The 24,689-nt window shown below is 39.5% G+C and overlaps 2 protein-coding genes across 2 annotated transcripts; one reads left to right on the forward strand and one right to left on the reverse strand.

Moving 5' to 3' along the window:
* The first annotated feature begins 1,349 nt into the window (after positions 1-1,349).
* On the forward strand, positions 1,350-10,429 carry LOC124416749 (protein artichoke). The gene is made up of 10 exons (XM_046898044.1): positions 1,350-1,702; positions 3,999-4,217; positions 4,321-5,488; positions 5,561-6,267; positions 6,672-6,996; positions 7,081-7,347; positions 7,865-8,018; positions 8,316-8,510; positions 8,589-9,800; positions 9,872-10,429. Exons 2-10 carry the CDS (start codon positions 4,045-4,047, stop codon positions 10,390-10,392), a joined length of 4,722 nt encoding a protein of 1,573 aa, XP_046754000.1. The 5' UTR covers positions 1,350-1,702; positions 3,999-4,044; the 3' UTR covers positions 10,393-10,429.
* Positions 10,430-11,184: 755 nt separating this feature from the next.
* Positions 11,185-14,030, reverse strand: LOC124416750 (26S proteasome non-ATPase regulatory subunit 7). The gene is made up of 5 exons (XM_046898045.1): positions 13,765-14,030; positions 13,523-13,615; positions 12,442-12,620; positions 11,859-12,062; positions 11,185-11,770 (listed from the first exon to the last, which is right to left on the reverse strand). The coding sequence occupies exons 1-5, from the start codon at positions 13,937-13,939 to the stop codon at positions 11,465-11,467; spliced, it is 957 nt and encodes a 318-aa protein (XP_046754001.1). The 5' UTR covers positions 13,940-14,030; the 3' UTR covers positions 11,185-11,464.
* Positions 14,031-24,689: the final 10,659 nt, after the last annotated feature.

The raw sequence follows: 24,689 nt of genomic DNA on the forward strand, positions 1-24,689 counted from the left end.
GGCTGTGACAGTTCTAAGGTAATAGAGTGTGTTTTCCGCCGTTCGCTTTTGCATTATAATATTTTACCCTCTCCTTGTTGGCGGTTAGAAATTGCGTTCCAAATTCAATCGGTGATGAAAATAAATAATATGTCTAGCTAAACGTTGTGACGCACATTTTCTAATGATTATGTTGATCGAATAGCTACGCGGTATCCAGAGGAGAAAAATAGTCTCATATCGTTAATCCGGAGGCTCGGCGGAGGCTCGACGAAAGCATTAATCTGCGAATGATGCCTGATTGGTTGGTTGAACTCATACGATTGAATGGGCCTTGTGTATATAAGTACGCACCACTTTTAATTCAGACAAGTGAAAGGAACTCGACGTAAAAACTTATCATAGGCACAGCTGTGCCGCTTTGCAAAAGTCTCAAACTCTCAAGGATATCATGTATTGCCTGGAGAGCCATTGTATATGTAACATAACAACATAACAGTCTTACGTAAACACAGAACTGTTTGTGCCTGAGTATCAGATTTTTTTTGTGGCGTAATTTATCATAATATCAAAACACCCATAACAATGCTGGTACATTCTTAGAACCCATAATCCATTTTATTATCGGTGAATACAATAAAGAGAAGTAAAGAAATACTCTACCAATATGTTACCAATATTCCAGGATAAAATTTATAGAAATGTTCCAGAAATAACTCATCATCATAACTATATCAACACTTGCATGTAGGGGAGGGAGGGGCAAAACGGGGTACTTAAGGAAATACTTAGTTTTCCAGGACTCAAATACGCTAAATATATATTTTTTTTTATTATAAGCAAAGAAAATAAAAACAATTTTCAGATCTCAGGGGATAAAAAATTTTTGAAACTTTTTGAAAATTCAAAGGGATTGCTCAATAATGTTTATCCAAGTCATTTTTGACCATTTAAAAAACATTTTGAAGAACGAGATTTTTTTTATAAAATTTTAATGGTACCCCCCCCCCCCGTGTTGCCCGCCCCCTCTCCACTAGTCAGTTGGTTACATTTTACGAGAACGTGTAACTGTCATGTCTCGTCAATATTCTTCGGCTGAAATACTTAGATTTCAGAAGTAGATTATACAAATTTATTCTATGAATATTAAGGGTGCAACGATGTGTAACTGCACATCGAAACATGGTTGATGTCAGCGCTTTGTGAGAAGTTGGGAATAAACATGAGCGATAGTGGTGTCATCTATGCGCGTGTTACAAAATAGTAATTTCAAAATATTTCTGGAGTGTCAATTATTAGCTGCGTTACCTGACAATTCACCCTTCTGTAACGATCGAGATAAGAGTCTATCGTCAAACGATGGAAGAAAAATAACTAGATTTAGGTTCTTAACAACCTAAACGATGCTTTTAGAGAAAGGGAAGATTTCCTGGAAGCGTCTCTTTACGGTGGATGCATATCCACTTCGCAATCCTTCTCCTCCTCCGCCTACTACACTCGGTGTTCTTTTTTCTTTACCGTATTTCTATTTCGCACTAGTTTAACTCGAGAAGCACGCGTCAGAACGTCTCTCGTTACTTGGGTCAATTTCACAGTGACATTGTGTTTCGCGTTCTGCAATAATTCACGAAGAATCTGATCTAACGAGGATTCCTACAGTTGTGCTGAGGCTTCATCCCCGTTAAATACAATCTGACGTTGGATACACTCTTCAGGCACACAGGTAAACCCTGAATTATCCAAATGAACAATATTTCTGGTTGGTTTGATAGCCGAAAGAAATTTGTAGAGAAATTCCGATTATTTATGTGGTTGAAAGATTTTCAGAGAAAATTAAGGAGTGTGTCCAAATGCCTATACAGCACAGAGGTTTCTAAAAAAAGTCACTCTACTAGCTTGTGTCAGTTGTTTCAAAGAATTGTGACAATTTTTACGAATAGAAATTTTCAGTCAAAACTATATTGTATGTATCATCATCATTATAAATGCATATATAACATATACTCATGTGACATGCTGCAAAACCGTTACATATAGCAAGTTACGACTGGAGTAATTCAAGCGCCATTCTTAGGTCCTTCAAACTCCCTTATCGGTACTGAAATAAAGAATTATTTGTGTATATTGTTCGTTTATAATTTAATGTTGGCAATCATGATTCGTATACACGTTTCGCTGGCAAAAAACAATTGAACAATGATATTTCAACCATGCAGATAAGTATCGTTCAACTACGACAGTTACATGTTAACATACGATGTACAATCGCGTCACAATATCGTACGCAAGTAGGTATACGATGATTGTGAGTATCTAACAAAAAAATTGAAATAAAATGAAGTTTAGTTAAAATCGTGAGCCCAGAAATATTTCCGACTGGTGTCTATAATTATGTATTAAAAAGAAGTAGACAACGATGGATGATCTGCGATACATATTTATTATAATTTTAATATTCATCTCAATAAACAACGGATTATTTGAAATTGGATCTACTTTGATTAAAAAAAAAATATATTTTCTATCTGCAAGTTTTCGCGCCATTATGGGTGACCGGGGGGAGAGAAGACCGTAAAATAAAAAATAAATTGCAATATATAGTTACGATAATAACATATAAAATATTCTAAGCGTCATCAATAATACATTTAATACAATCCAAAAATACGACAATTTTTGCTCAAATAATGCGTCGTCTTCTGGGTTGCTAAAACTGTACAGTAATCTGATGAGTTATACGATAATGTTGAAGAACACGAATTAATGGATATGAGACGTGATTACTAAAAAGAAATATGAAAGTTCGAAAATTTTATCCAATTATAAAAATACTTTGTTTATTTCAAACTCAATTTCGAAAAAAAAAATGGCTATTAATGAGGTTAACTGATACATGGAATTACCTACCGCGAATAACACAGTGCACTCTACAGGATGAAAGCATCAGTTCCTGTGAAAGGGAATTTTTTGTTTTGGGCCCAATGTCACGTGTCACTATTGGTGAAATTTTTGCACCACATTCTCCGCGTGGTATTCTAATTGGGATTTTCGCACTGATCAACGATCAACCGTGCGTATATATCATTTCCGGGAAAGTCGCCGATGCTGTATATTGCCAAACCGGAGACTGTATGCAGTATAGATACTTTGGTACCTACCGGATAAATTTCATCGCGAAATAGATCTGAGATAGGAACACATCGGAGGAGTCTTATTGTAACTCTCAGCTACTCGGAGCCCGGAACTTTTTACGTTCGGTTGCGTTTTGAGGCCGGCTCACCTTAGGGCTCGGCGACGGTGTTACGAAATCCATTTATTCCCACCTTAGAAAGTTGGAATCACTGTGGTATCAATACAATTTACTTAGTTGAATATTGATAATCACAGATTTTGGAAATTTTTGATCTGTCAATATTATTCAGTTATATGCAATAAACGGGAATCAATTACAATGTGGCATAATAAGGCGAGGTAGTTGGTAGCTAAAGTTATAAAAGTTTACTTTGTTTTTTAATCAAAGCTTGTCTGGACGATGGAAAAAGACGACATTGTGTTATGAGAAATTGTAAATTGAAGAGGCTGTTTGACGGCGCATCCTTCAACCGTTAATCTTCGTAATTATCTTAATGAAGAGTGTTAGCTTTCAGGGTAAATTCAATCATACCTGTGGTAGTGTGTGGGATATTCAAAGCGAAATAGGTGTAACGATGTCGAAATAACATCGTGGCAAGCAAGCACGCGTGATAATAATTGCGGTAAGAAGATTGTCGTAGCGGTCCATGTTTCGCTCCAAGTCGGGCCTTCCGGTATCCAGCGACAATTTTGTCGCTTGTGACCGTGACGCAATATGCTTTACAATCCTGTGACACTCGAGGGCCACGTTATTGCATTAATCCTAAGATGTGTAATATTTTACTATGGACGAAGGCGTGTAACAAAATGAATTTGTACGGTTCTCCAAATCTTGGGTGCAGTGTGCCAAAATAGCTCTGATGGCATGAAGTCGTTTGATTTTGTAGATTAATGGGTCCTCAAACCAGGGTGAGGTGACCATCCATATGAACGATGGGCAAACCTCCGGAGAAAAGGAAATATCAATTCCTACTCGTGGTGTGTTTTCTGGGTCTGGGATCGACTGGCACGATCGGACAATTATTGGATAGCGAATATGGTTGTCCTCCCCAAGAAAAAATCTTGCCTTGTAGGTGTTCGACGAGGGATATGGAGTTTCAGATATGGTATACATGGCTTGAATTATTTTTTAACATGAATCTTAACAGAAACGCTGTTATAAAACACATTTAATTGACAATCTACAAAGATTACTCGGTCGATTTGTAGGTGCAGTCACAGCGAGTTGCCCAAAGTTCTTGAAGGCCTGGATGCTGTCAGTCATTACGTGGCGCGGCCAATCGACGAGATTATCTTAGAAAACAACAACTTGCCAAGCCTGCCAGGGAAAGTTTTTGCCAATTTACGAGTCCTACGGTTAATGTTACGAAATAATAGACTTGAGAGAGTTTCTTCGGGCTGGCTCGACGGCCTGCACGACTCTCTTCTCGAGCTGTTCATCGTCGAACCAGACTTAAGATCGCTACCGGTCGACAGTCTCGATAATTTGAGTGGTCTTGAGGCCATAACATTGCAAAGCAGGTCGATGAAAAGGCTGCCAAAATTCTCGGGACTCCCGAAGCTAAGATACTTGCAAATTAATTCCCCATCTCTGGCGGAACTGACGCCAGGGTACTTTAGAAATTTACCAAATCTTGAACAGCTTCACATATTCGGAAGTCAACGGTTGACTAGACTGGAGTCTGGATTGCTGCAGGGTCTACAAAGTTTGAGTTTGGTGAATATAAGCGAATGTGCAATAAACTGGATCCACCCGAGAGCAGTGATAGGACTTCCGGAATTGAAGGAAATTTCCTTAGTCGGCAACGCCATCGCGGATGCTACGATGGTTGGACGCACAATAATAGATTTGCCGAGGTTATCCATTTTGCGATTAGACCGAAATCACATCAGTCGTTTGGGCGAGGCTTCCTTTGTCGAGTTACCGACACTTAGTGAGCTGTACCTATCTAGAAACAGGATATCAGAAATATTCCCTGGGGCTTTCCATAGAGTCCCGATGCTGCGGACCATTGACCTGAATCACAATGCGATTCACAGAATCCACCCTGAGTTTTTCATCCAGAGAAACGGTGGTTTAGAAGAGCTTTGGCTTATAAACAACGATTTGGGCCATATCACTGAGCTGCGTACAATTTTGGATTCATTACCAAGTCTAAAGTTCTTGGATATGAGCTACAACCAGCTTGAAGAAATTCCGTTTGGGGCTATCAGAGGACATTCTACTCTCGAGAGATTGCACTTGGATCACAACAGAATCAACATGGTTCAAATGGAGGCGTTTGTTGCTCTGCCAGCTCTACGGGAGCTCAGATTGCGCAACAATTCGTTGTCTAATATGCTAGAAGGACCTCTTTGGAACTTACCAGCCTTGAAGGTGAAATACCCTTTCTGAGAAAGAATGTACGCAATCAATATATACCATTGTCACCCTCAAAATTATTTTCAGGGCTTGGATTTGGCCGATAACTATTTCCGAATGTTGGAGCCACGGTTGTTGGCCAATCTACCAAGTCTGCGACGGCTAGATATCAGCGGAAACGCCATCGGTATTGTCGACCCAGCTTCTTTCCTCGCTAATCCAGCCCTCGAGCATGTCAACCTCTCTGGTAATGCCCTGGTGACGATTCACCCTCGGACTTTTGGCCACCTTGTTAATTTGTACGAGTTGGACTTGGGTTGGAATAGATTATTTGAAGTGGTACCAGGGCTGCCACGTAATCTCGAGTACCTTTACATGCCTATGAACCAAATTTTGAACCTGCCGATTCCGCCGTCTCCATACTTGGCACTTCCTGCCCTGAGATTACTGGACCTCAGTGCCAACGGCATAAAGAGATTACCGCCAGGCTCGCTGAGTACCTTGCCTAATCTGAAGAGACTGAAGCTCGGCTATAATGCTCTTCAACACGTGGAGGACGGAGCTTTCAATGGTCTCTCACGGATGGAACAGTTGGACTTGAGGGACAACCGGCTGGTTTCTCTGCACGGTGGTTGCCTGCGAGGTCTGAGAATGTTGGTTGACTTGAACTTGAGAGGCAATCGACTAGAATTAATCAGACCGGATTTATTTGAAAGTAATGTTCGCCTGCAGCGGTTGGATCTCACCAGGAACAAATTGGCGCAAATACCTCATACGGCATTTGCTAATACTCGGTAGGTGGGACTGACTAATATTTTTATTAGGTGAATTGAAATAGTTTTAAGCTTTCACTCGAGAAACAGTAGCTATTTGAAAAAGCTGCGGTCAAGGCATTCTAGTAATTCGTAATGGTAGAAAATTGGTTTCACTCACAACTTAACCGAGTGGGAAGGTTACGTCACTGAAAATTCAGCACCTAGAAAGTGTGGAGCGAGTTGTGCGTCGCGACGCTACCTCCTCGAGGGGCAGGTGGCGTGACGCCTTCTTTACAGGTGCGTAACCGAACCATGACTGAGATAAAGAAATTTTCTGCTCGGTATTCGAAGCTACTTCGCATATTGAAGAGGGTCTCAAGTCAGCTTTACGCCCGGCCTACATGAATTCGTACTCAGCTGTTAACTCTGAAATTAATTTGCAGAGACCTTCGTGAGGTGTACGCTTCGCACAACGCACTGACAGAACTCCCAAGGTCGCTGCACGGGTTGACAGCCCTCCAAGTCCTGGACTTGAGTTTCAACAAGTTGAACATTCTATCACCGGAAACTCTCAGCAGTCTGACTTCATTGCTTGAACTGCGGTTGGTAAAGAATAAAATTCAAGAGTTGAGGGAAGGTGCGTTCAACAGACTTCCGAGACTGTCTCTTATCGACCTGGAGAACAATGACTTGCAGATTGTCGAGAGAAACGCCATAAGGGCTCTTCCGGAGCTCATAGCATTGCGATTGGGACAAAATCGTCTCCAGGTATTGAGTCACATACCTCAATCAATAATTATTACTATTATCTTCACATGGTCACGATTCTATGAAAACTAAAATAATTTGCAGATGATACCAAACGGTGCTTTTGTGGAACTACCTCGACTTCAAAGTGCCGAGCTCCAAGAAAATCGCATCGAAGAGATATCTGACAATGCATTCATCAATGTTCCTCAACTGTTGTTCCTCAATTTAAGCCACAACTTGCTACCTAGTCTTGAAAATTCAGGGCTAGAAAACCTAAACTCATTAGAAGTGTTGGACCTCAGTCATAATCGTGTGGCACGTGTATCGAGTAAGAGTTTAGCAGCCATGGAATGGTTGGTTGAACTGAAGGTGTGTTTAAGTATACTTTCACAATCCCGGACTGTTTCAATATGCAATTATAATTCATTATTTTAATAGCAGCTTCTTACTATGCTTGTTAACGATGTCCAGACGTTGCCACCGCCTCAAAGAGAATGAGTCGAACAGTTTCCAAATACGGAGAAATGTCACGGAGTATACAGTCGTGTTTTCCGACGTTTGACGACTGAGTTCTTGAAAGTACTTACAATTAGAGTGAATCAAGCAGTATCGAGATTGTTAACGACGCGAGTCTGAAATGATCCTTTTAATATTCCTCATGTAGTTGCAGTTTTAGATATCTATTCCAAACCTTTTATATTTTCAATTCGACTAATGCGTTTTCGTTTTCGTACTAATCAGCTTTCGAGAACTACATAATAAAGTACACAATGATTGATTACTTTATTTCCGCTGATTAAAAATACTTTACAGCACGTGAATGATAGCCATCGTCATTTCCACGCATCGAATCACCTACTGATAGGTTTTGATTTTCGAATTGCAGATCGACAACAATAGGATTTGTGCCATTCAAGGTTCACCTTTCGATGACATGCCACGATTGCGGGTGCTTAGTCTTCGTCATAATAGGATGGCTTCTGTGGCGGAAAGTGCATTCAAACGATTGAGATCTAATATCGCCGTTCTAGACATCGATGGTATGGTTACAATTGATGCTACACGCAACAATAAAACGGTTGAATTTATCAAATATGGCGATAGAAATGTTCTCTTAATTCAAATAAATGTGGTTTCACTTGATAACACAAATGCTTGTTCTAATCTCATTTTCGTTGAGGTAATTAGCATTTGCTTGAACCGAAAAAACATCTAATTCTCTATATATGGTGGCTTCAACTAATCCTTTCTCTGTCCATATAGAATTAATTTCGTCCGGTAGTATTCCTCACGATGCCTGATATGGTTGGCTAAAACAATTTTCATCCAACATACAGGTAACCCATTGTCTTGCGCTTGTGGAATGTTGTGGCTGAGAGGGTGGCTGCAGCAAGCATCAGCTGAAGGGCCGCGGTGTGCTGATGGATCACTCTTCAGAGAGGTCAGATTATCCCGACAAGATTGCCAGAGGGAGAGACAAATCGAACCTACGGTGCCCGGATGTGAAGCCGAAATGATTGATGCCACCTCGTGTGAGTGAATCGTGATTGTCGTCTCCTGATTATAAAGTTCATAACGTAACACTTTTTAAACCAGTTTTCTTGCCACAGTGTTTGGGACGTCACAGGTTAATTCTGCCTGGATGAACCTACAGGACAGTACGACACCGCTGCACCCTCTTCCCAACGAGTCAGAATATTTCTACGACGAATACGTGGATTATCCATATGAAAACGCTAGTACCATGACCCCAGACAATTCCTCTGATACTGTGACAACCACTGCGTCGGCAGAGGACATGGCAAGTCTTCAAATGACCTCCGAAACGCCTTCTGTGGTCACCGGTGGAACGCCAACGATATACGCAGCCACTGGTTCTGGTCCCGGAAATATAATCAACAAAACGACACTTATTCCAACCAAAGATGTGCCCCCGTCGCCGAGTAGTTCTGGATTCACGTTCTTTGGTGTGCCGCTACCCAGTCTGAGCTTTAATCTGTGGGGGAATTCGGGAAGAAAAGCAGACAGAAAAAGCGACTCCTTCAACCAGCCTGGGAGAGGTCGTATACACTTATTTCCGCCGACCGAACCGGAAATACACAGAGGCGGCTTCGTCCCGTTGCCTCGCGGTCAGAGCGGATTTATTCCCATAGTTGACCCACAGCTGAGGTATCAGATGGAAACGAACAGGTCCTCGTATTTCTCGAATAAAAATGTTACCGTACAAAAAGTGAGTCAGAATAGCGGCAGTCAATTGTCGCAAACGCAGACGGCGAACTATTCGACCTCGTCAGATGAATTTTATCGACCACAGAATCGAACGGAGAAATTACCTGATCGGAACAGGAGTGAAAAAAATACGCCGAAGGTACAGGGTCTCACGCTTTCCGTTAAAGAACAATCAAATGTAACGTCTCCCTCCTTATTGACGTCAAAGGACTTTAGAGGATTTTCGGTCAATGTTACGAAGGATGTAAACGTAACATCTTCTTCTGAAAAAATTACGAAGAAATTGAAAATCGATCAATCGTCGGTACCGTCGGAAACCAACGAAGAGGAAAATCTACACTCAATGACTAACGAAAATGCTGCCAACGGTGAAGTCGCCAGTAAGATAGTCTGGACCACTCCAAGTTCCAATACAACCCAGTTACTGAATATATCTTCCGCGGAAGATAAAGCACCGACTACGGTTCGAGCATCCATTGCCAGCATTAGGGATAAAAGCAGCTTCTGGAATTTCCGTGATTGGTTGAAACCCAAGCAACCTGTGCAATCTGGTCTGGCAACCACCGTTATGCCTGACGATCTTGCAGCCACCGGTTAGTCTAACATAGTTAATAAAAATCTGTCGTTAATCTCATGACCTTCTACATCAAATGTTACTTCACAGGTTCTCTGGTAACTACAACTGAACATGTGTCAATCCTGACAACGATCGATCCCGAAATGCCGTACATGACTTCTATCACTCGAGACAAAGAAGCATCACCTTTGTCTGCGTTATTGGTACCTGGTGGACAAATACCACCTTATCGACCGTTTGGCCGATCGACAATCACCAAAGTTTCCTCGCCCAGCCTCACTCCTATAGCGGAACAGTATCAAAATAATCAAATGTCACCAGATCTTGGAAAACTATTACCAGAATTTTTGCTCAACAATAACGAGAAGGAAACCGACAGAGATAAATTGTCGAAAGACGACACGGCGCCAAAGTTGATGGAACAAATCAGTAGCAAGGACGATAATGTAAGAATAATAGAGGACAGTTCTTTCAATTGGTATTTTCAACACTACAATGACACGAATTTGGAACCCTATTTAGGATTAGTCGACAGTGGTGCTGACCACGGTAAAATCTTTATCACATTGTCACCTGTAACTTATTTAATAATATGTAGATTAGTGTGAGTGTATTATTACGGAACATATTTTAACGGCAACTGCAGACTTTTGCCGGAATCCTGTTTTGACATCACGTTTATACTCTCATAAATGTTATATTTAGCATTGAAATACATATTCCGTGCGTACAATTTATGAGTCAGTCAATGGATTGCTTGGCTAAAGTAGCAAGATTGGTATGAGTCTGCCATAACGGTATAACTTTCTTCGAGGAGTTATGTCTGCTGCAATTTAATTTTCATGTCTTTCTTAACGAATATGAGGTTAAGAAATGCGTATCACCTTGGATTCGGAGAAGGAAATGATAGAAAAATAATGGATTTTTCAAGAAAGTTAGGTTTATTATAAAATACAAAGTTAGTCAAGGTCCGCTTGCGTTTCAGTGGAAAAGCATTTTTAATGAGGGTAAAACTGTAAATGCTTTTTTTCGTAGGGCATGTGTACTGGTTGTGAGTCACAACAGTACGGTTATATGGATGGTATCGTTCTATTTATTCTTGTTACAATACTGCTAAAGAATGTTTAAAGGCTTTTAGAATCAAAGTGTATAAATCATTCGATAATTAAGTAAAGTAATTCGCGGATCAGGAGGAATATGTACATGAACTAAGCGTATAATGAACATTTAGGTTTATTTCAAACTAGTAGTAATAAAAGTACAATTAGTAAAATTTGATATTTCTTCTGCATAAATTTCAAAGCGTTCGAGAATCCTCGAGTTTGAAGTTACTCTCATAGATACTAGTACATTTAGTTCGAGAAACAAAGGAAAAAACAAGTTCTGTTTACACCTTCTGGGTAATCGCTGTTCTAAATACATCAGAGTCTAACGATGTAATATTACGAGCGTATTTCTGCAAGAAATTACAATGTCCCATCATCTCATTTTGATCACTTTCATCGCGACAAGGAAAGTAATAATATTAATATTGAAAATAGATTAAGTTGTGGCGTCATTCCGTCTAGGTCGTGAATGAGTTCGGCTTGGTTTAAAATAAAGTAGGCGACGAAATCAAATTGCTCATTGTATATCAGTGAAATAATTTATCAGTATTCAACACCATGTATTATCTATAAATCATTTAACTTTTGCCTTCTCCTTCTCATCCTTCTTCTCATCTTCTTTCTTTTCATCTTTTTTCGTCTCTTTCTTATCAGTCTCCTTTTTCTCTGCATCACGATTCGTTAATTTGTTGTTTATCAAATTGTGCAGTGCTACGATTGACCTGACGAGAGCAGCTAAGTAAACTACCAGCATTTGATCATTTGTTTTGACGTAGAGTGAATCCACAAATGTGTTTTGTGACATATCAGGTAACAAGTTGAAGATATCTTGTAGCTGATAAACGATTTGATGATTGATCGGTAGTTTTCCATTGCCAACCTGTTATTTGCAATGAAGATATAATCGGGCGTTATTGGCTATGAGCTATGCGTCAGGAAAATGTAGTAGAAACATAGATCGAACGAACCTGGATAAGGTAATCCCTAATTTCTCGAATTTGGGCATGAAGTCCTTTTAATCCAAGTAATTGGTTCGTTATTCTTTGACTGAGTGTACCGACAGTGGTGTCTTTGATGTCCCTGAGCAAATGTTCGACTCCAACTTCTTCAGCTTCCTCTGCTCCGATTTCACTTGGAATATGTTCAAAGGTTTTGGAAGTTGGTGATCCATCCTGGTTTAAGCAAACAGCATGTATAATTAAGTTTTTCATTTATATTAGGCCTTTACATCAACTGAGCCACCTTTCATTTACGTTCATACCATGTGGTTTGCAAAATTCAGTATATTTCACAGTGAATTGGTAGTTGTATTGAGACTTTTGACAGTGGTGGTAAATGACAATATAAATCTTGGATACAAAATATTTCGTTATTGCTGCATACAAAGTAATGACAGATTACTTTCTTTGAAAGCGCTATAAGAAACTTTTGGTCACAGTAAAAGTAGCTACGACTATAGACAGTGTTGGTTCAGTTGATGTAGGAAAATCTATAAGTGACGAAGATTTAAGAAAATCATAAATTATGATATATCTAGAGTAAGGCACTTACGTCATGGACTTCTTCAACGGCTTGATACGCCTCTGTGGGAAGACCCAAGTCCTTGGGTTTGGCGTCGATGATGACCAGTACTGAGTTGGGACAATACCTACGAATCAATTCGTTGATCGCGACGTCGTTTTGATGTAATTTTGGCCCTGTATGATACCAGCCCACCACTTTTTCACGAGCTGAAATAAATTAAAATATTGTTGGGTACACGTTGTATGGCGATGTGGGGTTATCTTTCGAATGCATCCCATAATCAATGGGACTCTAGCCAAATTGTTTTTAATCGAACAAAGACATCAATAACGCTTAAAAGGCGATTCAAATAAGTATCAGTATTTATAAAATTTTTGCCCTCCAGTGACTTGCGCAATTGATTATTCTTGCGAAACTATGTCAGAATAGTCTAAATTATTGCAAAAATATGGCAGTATACCGTTTTTTGGTGTTGCCACTGCCAAATCCATTATCTAACAATAAGTGACTTTGGAGCAGCCATAATTGCTTTCACAAAGAAAAGTATTCATAGATATAGTGTTTCAAGAATTAGAAATTTATGGCAAGAACACTTGGCACTCGTTTATCACTAACATAAACAGATTTTCAGTTTTATGTCAATGTCTGTGGATCAGACAAGAAATCAATTCTGCTTGTTTGGAATGTTGGAGATGGGAAATGCACCATTACTGCATCCTCATCGGTAGAATATTGTGACTGCAGTTTATATTAGTCAGATACTATTCGTAACAATCAATAATCATAATACTTAGTGGTGTTAAAAATACTATGAAAAGGTGTATTTTTTTTGGCACAACGTTGTTGCAACATCCATTGTATAAACTTGCAGAAAAAGAATAATGAATACTTATCATATAAATATTCTATAGAATCCATGTTTTTTTTAAATTAATTTTATAATAAGCAGTCTATTGATCCTGCAAATATCACTACTCCATAGTATGAGACTTGGCAACGCTCACTTTTCTCATTGGTGACTATTCACCCATATCACTAGAGATTGATGATAATTCTTTGTTCGATCAAATCAAAAGGGATATGAATTATGTTCAATAAAAATCTTTACCATTAACTTTTTTGAACATGCTGTACATGTTTTCCAGATAGTCATGGTCGAGGAACCACACAGATTTATCCTTGTCATCCTCGTCAAATGGGACTAGAAGATGCAAAACATTATATATATACATTACATTACAAAAACTGCTCCAAAATGAGTTCAATAACACGTTGCGGAGTATTTTGTTCAGCTGCTTGAGCAGCCTGACGCAGTAAAATAATATATATGACTGAAGGATAAAATCTAACCTGCAAAACTGTTGGACACGTCCAATACTCCCTTGGCTCTCCAACAGCCCAATAATACGCCGACGACTCTTTTCTGATTACCAATTTTTCCCATGCGATTAAAATGATCAACTACACTCAATAAAACTAGTGGATGAACCACTACTTTTGCTGTGGAGACCTCTTGACTCGGCATTTTTTGACCAGCTATTTCTTAAACGTCGAAAATAGATGAATTCGCCGCTTGCACTCGACAGTCAACACAGACCACAGGTGACATAGAACGGCGAGAGTGGGCGAGAGTGTGATTAACCGTGCGTTCTGAAATTAGTTGACAGCGGTAAAAACTCCCTAGGACAGAGGCAGAGCTAGTCACGAACTCGGCAGCGGAAGAAGGATAAAAGATTGTTAACAGCACTGGAAGCCAATATCAGAGAGTGCTTGCTGAATTGAGAATAATGGCCGCATTCCGAACCGAGTTGCAAGTGCCTCATTTGTTGCTTCATGTTCTCATTTTCCCTAGAACCCCTAGAACAGAAACGTACTGTGTGTCATCAACGCTTTCCGTAACCGAAAATGTATCGTGAAACGGCACCCTCTGCGTCGCGCAACTCAATTCGGTAAACAATGGGTACATAAAGACGACAAGTACTAATGCTACCATCCCAAGTAGCCAGATAGATAGTTAAGTGACGGATATTATTATGACTATGAAATGACCACTGATTTGAATTTTCGTCTATGGCCGCATAGACACTGTCTACCCTCCACACCTCTGCAAATTTATTTGAGACTATTCATTTCAGCCAAATTCAGCAACGTTAATCTTAAGCAACTGCATCTCAGTCATATCGACAAAAATAATGTTATTTCTTGATGTAAATAATACGAAAATAGCAGAAGGAGTTGATATAACAAAAGAATAAAATTAAATGGTGGTACTTACGTGTAATTTGTGTACTTATAAGTCTAAGATACTTGACTAATATTTTCATAGCCAGTAAAAAGGGGGCTGATACAGAAAATCAATTTTTCATGCTTCAATTTGTGTTAAATTTTCGACGCTTATTTAACGCCGGTGCATTTTTATCGGCCAACTGAGGCTTTTTCACACGAAAGTAGTATTTGCACATATGTGTTTGAAATTAAAATAATGCACGATTGGTTTCAATACTTGAGTCCATGTTGCAACAAAACCCGGAGAACATTCGGCAATCATTATCACCAAATTGATAGAAAAACAATTTTCAAAATAATGAGGCTGTTTTTTCGCCTACACTATCACTTGATTGAATGGAGAAATCGGTTACTGACCTTCAAATACAAGATTGTTAAAAAATTTATTGCTAAATGGCACAAAGAATTACTCATATTTCTCTTCTTTATTGTGCACCTGAGGTAGTTTTCGTGTTCACTATTGGGAATTTCAAGTTTGAGAATATATATTCCTGACAAAGTCGATACTCTTTTACCCGGAATATAAGCACTTTTCCAGTAATCCCCAATGAGAATATTACCCGGAGGATAAAATTGTGTAGTAATTTAAATGCCTGGAATGTGGTTTTGCGATAGATAACTATGCTATCATCAAGAAACTTTTTGTATCAAGAAGCCCCATACTCACTGGTGATTCGTGGACACCTAGCGAATTTTGACCATATTTTTTAGTCGGAATTATAGGAAACGCAAAATTACATCGGTATGATGCATCAGGAAATAGATTTTAGCATTATCCGAAACCGTTCAGACTTTAGCATAAATCCGGAAGGGTTCGCCTGACTTTTTTGACTGATATCGATTTGTATGATCATTTCCAGACTATTTGGACACTTCGGAGAAACAACAGTTCAGGAAATGCAGAGAAAAAAAATTCAGTAAAAATGATGTTTTTATTTATTGTAATACAGGTTACGTAAAATACAGACAATACAATATCGTACATCATATATCGTACCCTGAAGACGATCGCCAAACCTTAAGCTACGTTTTAAGACTAAGATAGAATAACTAGCTAATGTAGTATGCGTTGACTGAGGATATGTATGGTTCGTATTCTGTTCAAGACAATGTATACTGCACACTAATTTGTACTTATGATAATTCGACTTCTAATGAAATGTTAAATAACATTTTTAATGTCTTGTGTCTTGAACTCTGATTCTATTTGTCAATTTGTTGAATGACTACACACTATGACCCAATAACTTGTACTACGATAGGTGCATATTAAATAAATTGGAACCTTGAGCTGTGAGTTCATGATTTAGATTTCCCACCGTTTCCAGAATCTGTAGCATATTTCATGTATTTCAGCCGTAACTTAGGATCCAATGATCATGAAGTAAAACTACCTAGTATTGCGATTTTTAAAAACAAATCGGACGGTTCCTAATGTAAAATTGGTAGATATCAGGGGACCACCAGCTGTGAGAATACTAAAAAATTCCTTTGTTTTGCGGCTGTAACTCTCGATCCGTTGCTTGCAGCGTGTTAAGACTGCGGTCAGTCGAATTCTCTCGCAAAATTACGTCGGAATAGTGCCTGGAAGAATTCACTGCAGCACTTTTCGGAATCGTCAAAATTTTCGCGAGAAATCCAAAGGGGATAGACTGACTTTTTCAGTCATTTTTGAAGCCGAACATTTCTCGTCTCGGAATCGATTTGTATGACCATCTCTGGAGTAATTCGACCCCCAGGAACTCAGAATACACAAGGAAAAAAGCGTATGACCAACAGGAGAGAAATTAAGTAAATGCGTCTTTCGTTTTTTGTCTGTAAGTTTTGATCCGTTGCTCGGAGCGCATTCGGACTGCGATCAATCGATGTCTCTCGCAAAATTACGTCAGAATGGTGCCCCAAAAAATTGATTGCAGCACTTTTCAAAGTCGTCGAAATTTGCGCCAAAAATTCAAAGGGGTTAGCCTTACTTTTTTGCGATTTTTAGAGCTGAAAATTTCTGGTCTCCGAATTGATTCGCATGACCGTTCCTTGGCTAATTGGAACCCCAAGAACTCGAGAATCACATCAAAAAAAGCGTAGGACCATCAACAGAGAAATGACGACGAGATTCTGCAGTTTTTTGGCTGTAACTTTTGATCAGTTGCTCGCAGCGTATTGAGACTGCGCTCAATCGATTTCTCTCGCAAAATTACGTCGGAATAGTGCCCCGAAGAATTGATTGCAGCACTTTTCAAAATTGTCGAAATTTTTGCCGAAAATCCAAAGGGTTTATCCTTACTTTTTCCTGATTTTTGGGGCCGAAAATTTCTGGTCTCCGAATTGATTTGTATGACCGTTCCTTGGCTAATTGGAACCCCAGGAACTCAAAAAACACATAAAAAAAAGCGTAGGACCAACAGCAGAGAAATGACGATGAAATTCTGCAGTTTTTTGGCTGTAACTTTTGATCAGTTGCGCGCAGCGTATTGGGACTGCGCTTAATCGATTTCTCTCGCAAAATTACGTGGGAATAGTGCCCCAACGAATTAATTGCAGCACTTTTCAAAGTCGTCGAAATGTTCGCCAAAAATTCAAAGGTGTTAGCCTTACTCTTTTTGCGATTTTTGGAGCCGAAAATTTCTGGTCTCCGAATTGATTTGTATGACCGTTACTTGGCCAATTGGGACCCCAGGAACTCGAAAATCACATAAAAAAAAGCGTGTGATCATCAACAGAGAAATGACGACGAGATTCTGCAGTTTTTTGGCTGTAACTTTTGATCTGTTGCTCGCAGCGTATTGGGACTGCGCTTAATCGATTTCTCTCGCAAAATTACGTCGGAATAGTGCCCCAACGAATTATTTGCAGCACTTTTCAAAGTCGTCAAAATTTTCGCCAAAAATTCAAAGGGGTTAGCCTTACTTTTTTTGCTATTTTTGGAGCCGAAAATTTCTGGTCTCCGAATTGATTTGTATGACCGTTTCTTGGCTAATTGGAACCCCAGGAACTCGAGAATCACATAAAAAAATGCGTAGGATCATCAACAGAGAAATGACGACGAGATTCTGCAGTTTTTTGGCTGTCACTTTTGATCTGTTGCTCGCAGCGTATTGGGACTGCGCTTAATCGATTTCTCTCGCAAAATTACGTCGGAAAAGTGCCCCATAGAATTGATTGCAGCACTTTTCAAAGTCGTTGAAATTTTCAGCAAAAATCCAAAGGTGTTAGCCTTACCTTTTTTGCGATTTTTGGAGTTGAAGATTTCTGGTCTCCGAATTAATTTGTATGACCGTTTCTTGGCTAATTGGAACCCCAGGAACTCGAAAATCACATAAAAAAAAGCGTAGGATCATCAACAGAGAAATGACGACGATATTCTGCAGTTTTTTGGCTGTAACTTTTGATCTGTTGCTCGCAGCGTATTGGGACTGCGCTTAATCGATTTCTCTCGCAAAATTACGTCGGAATAGTGCCCCAACGAATTAATTGCAGCACTTTTCAAAGTCGTCGAAATTTTCGCCAAAAATTCAAAGGGGTTAGCCTTACTTTTTTTGCTATTTTTGGAGCCGAAAATTTCTGGTCTCCGAATTGATTTGTATGAACGTTTCTTGGCTAATTGGAACCCCAGGAACTCGAGAATCACATAAAAAAATGCGTAGGATCATCAACAGAGAAATGACGACGAGATTCTGCAGTTTTTTGGCTGTCACTTTTGATCTGTTGCTCGCAGCGTATTGGGACTGCGCTTAATCGATTTCTCTCGCAAAATTACGTCGGAAAAGAGCCCCATAGAATTGATTGCAGCACTTTTCAAAGTCGTCGAAATTTTCAGCAAAAATCCAAAGGTGTTAGCCTTACCTTTTTTGCGATTTTTGGAGTTGAAGATTTCTGGTCTCCGAATTAATTTGTATGACCGTTTCTTGGCTAATTGGAACCCCAGGAACTCGAAAATCACATAAAAAAAAGCGTAGGATCATCAACAGAGAAATGACGACGATATTCTGCAGTTTTTTGGCTGTAACTTTTGATCTGTTGCTCGCAGCGTATTGGGACTGCGCTTAATCGATTTCTCTCGCAAAATTACGTCGGAATAGTGCCCCAACGAATTAATTGCAGCATTTTTCCAAGTCGTCGAAATTTTCGCCAAAAATTCAAAGGGGTTAGCCTTACTTTTTTTTGCTATTTTTAGAGCCAAAAATTTCTGGTCTCCGAATTGATTTGTATGACCGTTTCTTGGCTAATTGGAACCCCAGGAACTCGAAAATCACATAAAAAAAAGCGTAGGATCATCAACAGAGAAATGACGACGAGATTCTGCAGTTTTTTGGCTGTAACTTTTGATCTGTCGCTCGCAGCGTATTGGGACTGCGCTTAATCGATTTCTCTAGCAAAATTACGTCGGAATAGTGCCCTAACGAATTAATTGCAGCACTTTTCAAAGTCGTCGAAATTTTCGCCAAAAATTCAAAGGGGTTAGCCTTACTTTTTTTTGCTATTTTTTGAGCCGAAAATTTCTGGTCTCCGAATTGATTTGTATGACCGTTTCTTGGCTAATTGGAACCCCAGGAACTCGAAAATCACATTAAAAAAAGGGTAGGATCATCAACAGAGAAATGACGACGAGATTCTGCAGTTTTTTGGCTGTAACTTTTGATCTGTTGCTCGCAGCGTATTGAGACTGCGCTTAATCGATTTCTCTCGCAAAGTTACGTCGGATTAGTGCCACAACGAATTAATTGCAGCACTTTTCAAAGTCGTCGAAATTTTTGCCGAAAATTCAAAGGGGTTAGCCTTACTTTTTTTGCGACTTTTGAAGTAGAAAATTTGTGGTCTCCGAATTGATTTGTATGACCGTTTCTAGGCTGATTGGAACCCCAGGAACTCAAAAAACACATAAAAAAAAGCGTAGGACCAACAGCAGAGAAATGACGATGAAATTCCGCAGTTTTTTGGCTGTAACTTTTGATCAGTTGCTCGCAGCGTATTGGGACTGCGCTTAATCGATTTCTCTCGCAAAATTACGTCGGCATAGTGCCCCAAAGAATTTATCGCAGCACTTTTCAGAGTTGTCGAAATTTTCAGCAAAAATCCAAAGGGGTTAGCCTTACTTTTTTGCGATTTTTGGAGCCGAAAATTTCTGGTCTCCGAATTGATTTGCATGACCGTTCCATGGCTGATCGGAACCCCAGGAACTCGAAAATCACATAAAAAAAAGGGTAGGATCATCAACAGAGAAATGACGACGAGATTCTGCAGTTTTTTGGCTGTAACTTTTGATCTGTTGCTCGCAGCGTATTGAGACTGCGCTTAATCGATTTCTCTCGCAAAATTACGTCGGAATAGTGCCCTAACGAATTAATTGCAGCACTTTTCAGAGTCGTCGAAATTTTCGCCAAAAATTCAAAGGGGTTAGCCTTACTTTTTTTTGCTATTTTTTGAGCCAAAAATTTCTGGTCTCCGAATTGATTTGTATGACCGTTTCTTGGCTGATTGGAACCCCAGAAACTCGAAAATCACATAAAAAAAAGGGTAGGATCATCAACAGAGAAATGACGACGAGATTCTGCAGTTTTTTGGCTGTAACTTTTGATCTGTTGCTCGCAGCGTATTGAGACTGCGCTTAATCGATTTCTCTCGCAAAATTACGTCGGAATAGTGCCCTAACAAATTAATTGCAGCACTTTTCAAAGTCGTCGAAATTTTTGCCAGAAATTCAAAGAGGTTAGCCTTACTTTTTTTGCGATTTTTGGAGCCGAAAATTTCTGGTCTCCGAATTGATTTGTATGACCGTTTCTTGGCTAATTGGAACCCCAGGAACTCGAAAATCACATAAAAAAAAGGGTAGGATCATCAACAGAGAAATGACGACGAGATTCTGCAGTTTTTTGGCTGTAACTCTTGATGTGTTGCTCGCAGCGTATTGGGACTGCGCTTAATCGATTTCTCTCGCAAAATTACGTCGGAATAGTGCCCTAACGAATTAATTGCAGCACTTTTCAAAGTCGTCGAAATTTTCGCCAAAAATTCAAAGGGGTTAGCCTTACTTTTTTTGCGATTTTTGGAGCCGAAAATTTCTGGTCTCCGAATTGATTTGTATGACCGTTTCTTGGCCAATTGGAACCCCAGGAACTCGAAAATCACATAAAAAAAAGCGTAGGATCGTCAACAGAGAAATGACGACGAGATTCTGCAGTTTTTTGGCTGTAACTTTTGATCTGTTGCTCGCAGCGTATTGAGACTGCGCTTAATCGATTTCTCTCGCAAAATTACGTCGGAATAGTGCCCTAACGAATTAATTGCAGCACTTTTCAAAGTCGTCGAAATTTTCGCCAAAAATTCGAAGGGGTTAGCCTTACTTTTTTTTGCTATTTTTTGAGCCAAAAATTTCTGGTCTCCGAATTGATTTGTATGACCGTTTCTTGGCTGATTGGAACCCCAGAAACTCGAAAATCACATAAAAAAAAGGATAGGATCATCAACAGAGAAATGACGACGAGATTCTGCAGTTTTTTGGCTGTAACTTTTGATCTGTTGCTCGCAGCGTATTGAGACTGCGCTTAATCGATTTCTCTCGCAAAATTACGTCGGAATAGTGCCCTAACGAATTAATTGCAGCACTTTTCAAAGTCGTCGAAATTTTCGCCAAAAATTCAAAGGGGTTAGCCTTACTTTTTTTTGCTATTTTTTGAGCCAAAAATTTCTGGTCTCCGAATTGATTTGTATGACCGTTTCTTGGCTGATTGGAACCCCAGGAACTCGAAAATCACATAAAAAAAAGGGTAGGATCATCAACAGAGAAATGACGACGAGATTCTGCAGTTTTTTGGCTGTAACTTTTGATCTGTTGCTCGCAGCGTATTGAGACTGCGCTTAATCGATTTCTCTCGCAAAATTACGTCGGAATAGTGCCCTAACGAATTAATTGCAGCACTTTTCAAAGTCGTCGAAATTTTCGCCAAAAATTCAAAGGGGTTAGCCTTACTTTTTTTTTGCTATTTTTTGAGCCAAAAATTTCTGGTCTCCGAATTGATTTAAATGACCGTTTCTTGGCTAATTGGAACCCCAGGAACTCGAAAATCACATAAAAAAAAGGGTAGGATCATCAACAGAGAAATGACGACGAGATTCTGCAGTTTTTTGGCTGTAACTTTTGATCTGTTGCTCGCAGCGTATTGAGACTGCGCTTAATCGATTTCTCTCGCAAAATTACGTCGGAATAGTGCCCTAACGAATTAATTGCAGCACTTTTCAAAGTCGTCGAAATTTTCGCCAAAAATTCAAAGGGGTTAGCCTTACTTTTTTTTGCTATTTTTTGAGCCAAAAATTTCTGGTCTCCGAATTGATTTGTATGACCGTTTCTTGGCTGATTGGAACCCCAGGAACTCGAAAATCACATAAAAAAAAGGGTAGGATCATCAACAGAGAAATGACGACGAGATTCTGCAGTTTTTTGGCTGTAACTTTTGATCTGTTGCTCGCAGCGTATTGAGACTGCGCTTAATCGATTTCTCTCGCAAAATTACGTCGGAATAGTGCCCTAACGAATTAATTGCAGCACTTTTCAAAGTCGTCGAAATTTTCGCCAAAAATTCAAAGGGGTTAGCCTTACTTTTTTTTGCTATTTTTTGAGCAAAAAATTTCTGGTCTCCGAATTGATTTGTATGACCGTTTCTTGGCTGATTGGAACCCCAGGAACTCGAAAATCACATAAAAAAAAGGGTAGGATCATCAACAGAGAAATGACGACGAGATTCTGCAGTTTTTTGGCTGTAACTTTTGATCTGTTGCTCGCAGCGTATTGAGACTGCGCTTAATCGATTTCTCTCGCAAAATTACGTCGGAATAGTGCCCTAACGAATTAATTGCAGCACTTTTCAGAGTCGTCGAAATTTTCGCCAAAAATTCAAAGGGGTTAGCCTTACTTTTTTTTGCTATTTTTTGAGCCAAAAATTTCTGGTCTCCGAATTGATTTGTATGACCGTTTCTTGGCTGATTGGAACCCCAGAAACTCGAAAATCACATAAAAAAAAGGGTAGGATCATCAACAGAGAAATGACGACGAGATTCTGCAGTTTTTTGGCTGTAACTTTTGATCTGTTGCTCGCAGCGTATTGAGACTGCGCTTAATCGATTTCTCTCGCAAAATTACGTCGGAATAGTGCCCTAACAAATTAATTGCAGCACTTTTCAAAGTCGTCGAAATTTTTGCCAGAAATTCAAAGAGGTTAGCCTTACTTTTTTTGCGATTTTTGGAGCCGAAAATTTCTGGTCTCCGAATTGATTTGTATGACCGTTTCTTGGCTAATTGGAACCCCAGGAACTCGAAAATCACATAAAAAAAAGGGTAGGATCATCAACAGAGAAATGACGACGAGATTCTGCAGTTTTTTGGCTGTAACTCTTGATGTGTTGCTCGCAGCGTATTGGGACTGCGCTTAATCGATTTCTCTCGCAAAATTACGTCGGAATAGTGCCCTAACGAATTAATTGCAGCACTTTTCAAAGTCGTCGAAATTTTCGCCAAAAATTCAAAGGGGTTAGCCTTACTTTTTTTGCGATTTTTGGAGCCGAAAATTTCTGGTCTCCGAATTGATTTGTATGACCGTTTCTTGGCCAATTGGAACCCCAGGAACTCGAAAATCACATAAAAAAAAGCGTAGGATCGTCAACAGAGAAATGACGACGAGATTCTGCAGTTTTTTGGCTGTAACTTTTGATCTGTTGCTCGCAGCGTATTGAGACTGCGCTTAATCGATTTCTCTCGCAAAATTACGTCGGAATAGTGCCCTAACGAATTAATTGCAGCACTTTTCAAAGTCGTCGAAATTTTCGCCAAAAATTCGAAGGGGTTAGCCTTACTTTTTTTTGCTATTTTTTGAGCCAAAAATTTCTGGTCTCCGAATTGATTTGTATGACCGTTTCTTGGCTGATTGGAACCCCAGAAACTCGAAAATCACATAAAAAAAAGGATAGGATCATCAACAGAGAAATGACGACGAGATTCTGCAGTTTTTTGGCTGTAACTTTTGATCTGTTGCTCGCAGCGTATTGAGACTGCGCTTAATCGATTTCTCTCGCAAAATTACGTCGGAATAGTGCCCTAACGAATTAATTGCAGCACTTTTCAAAGTCGTCGAAATTTTCGCCAAAAATTCAAAGGGGTTAGCCTTACTTTTTTTTGCTATTTTTTGAGCCAAAAATTTCTGGTCTCCGAATTGATTTGTATGACCGTTTCTTGGCTGATTGGAACCCCAGGAACTCGAAAATCACATAAAAAAAAGGGTAGGATCATCAACAGAGAAATGACGACGAGATTCTGCAGTTTTTTGGCTGTAACTTTTGATCTGTTGCTCGCAGCGTATTGAGACTGCGCTTAATCGATTTCTCTCGCAAAATTACGTCGGAATAGTGCCCTAACGAATTAATTGCAGCACTTTTCAAAGTCGTCGAAATTTTCGCCAAAAATTCAAAGGGGTTAGCCTTACTTTTTTTTTGCTATTTTTTGAGCCAAAAATTTCTGGTCTCCGAATTGATTTAAATGACCGTTTCTTGGCTAATTGGAACCCCAGGAACTCGAAAATCACATAAAAAAAAGGGTAGGATCATCAACAGAGAAATGACGACGAGATTCTGCAGTTTTTTGGCTGTAACTTTTGATCTGTTGCTCGCAGCGTATTGAGACTGCGCTTAATCGATTTCTCTCGCAAAATTACGTCGGAATAGTGCCCTAACGAATTAATTGCAGCACTTTTCAAAGTCGTCGAAATTTTCGCCAAAAATTCAAAGGGGTTAGCCTTACTTTTTTTTGCTATTTTTTGAGCCAAAAATTTCTGGTCTCCGAATTGATTTGTATGACCGTTTCTTGGCTGATTGGAACCCCAGGAACTCGAAAATCACATAAAAAAAAGGGTAGGATCATCAACAGAGAAATGACGACGAGATTCTGCAGTTTTTTGGCTGTAACTTTTGATCTGTTGCTCGCAGCGTATTGAGACTGCGCTTAATCG

The sequence above is a fragment of the Diprion similis genome, chromosome 3, assembly GCF_021155765.1.
Source record: "Diprion similis isolate iyDipSimi1 chromosome 3, iyDipSimi1.1, whole genome shotgun sequence".
In the NCBI taxonomy this organism is placed as follows: domain Eukaryota; kingdom Metazoa; phylum Arthropoda; class Insecta; order Hymenoptera; family Diprionidae; genus Diprion; species Diprion similis.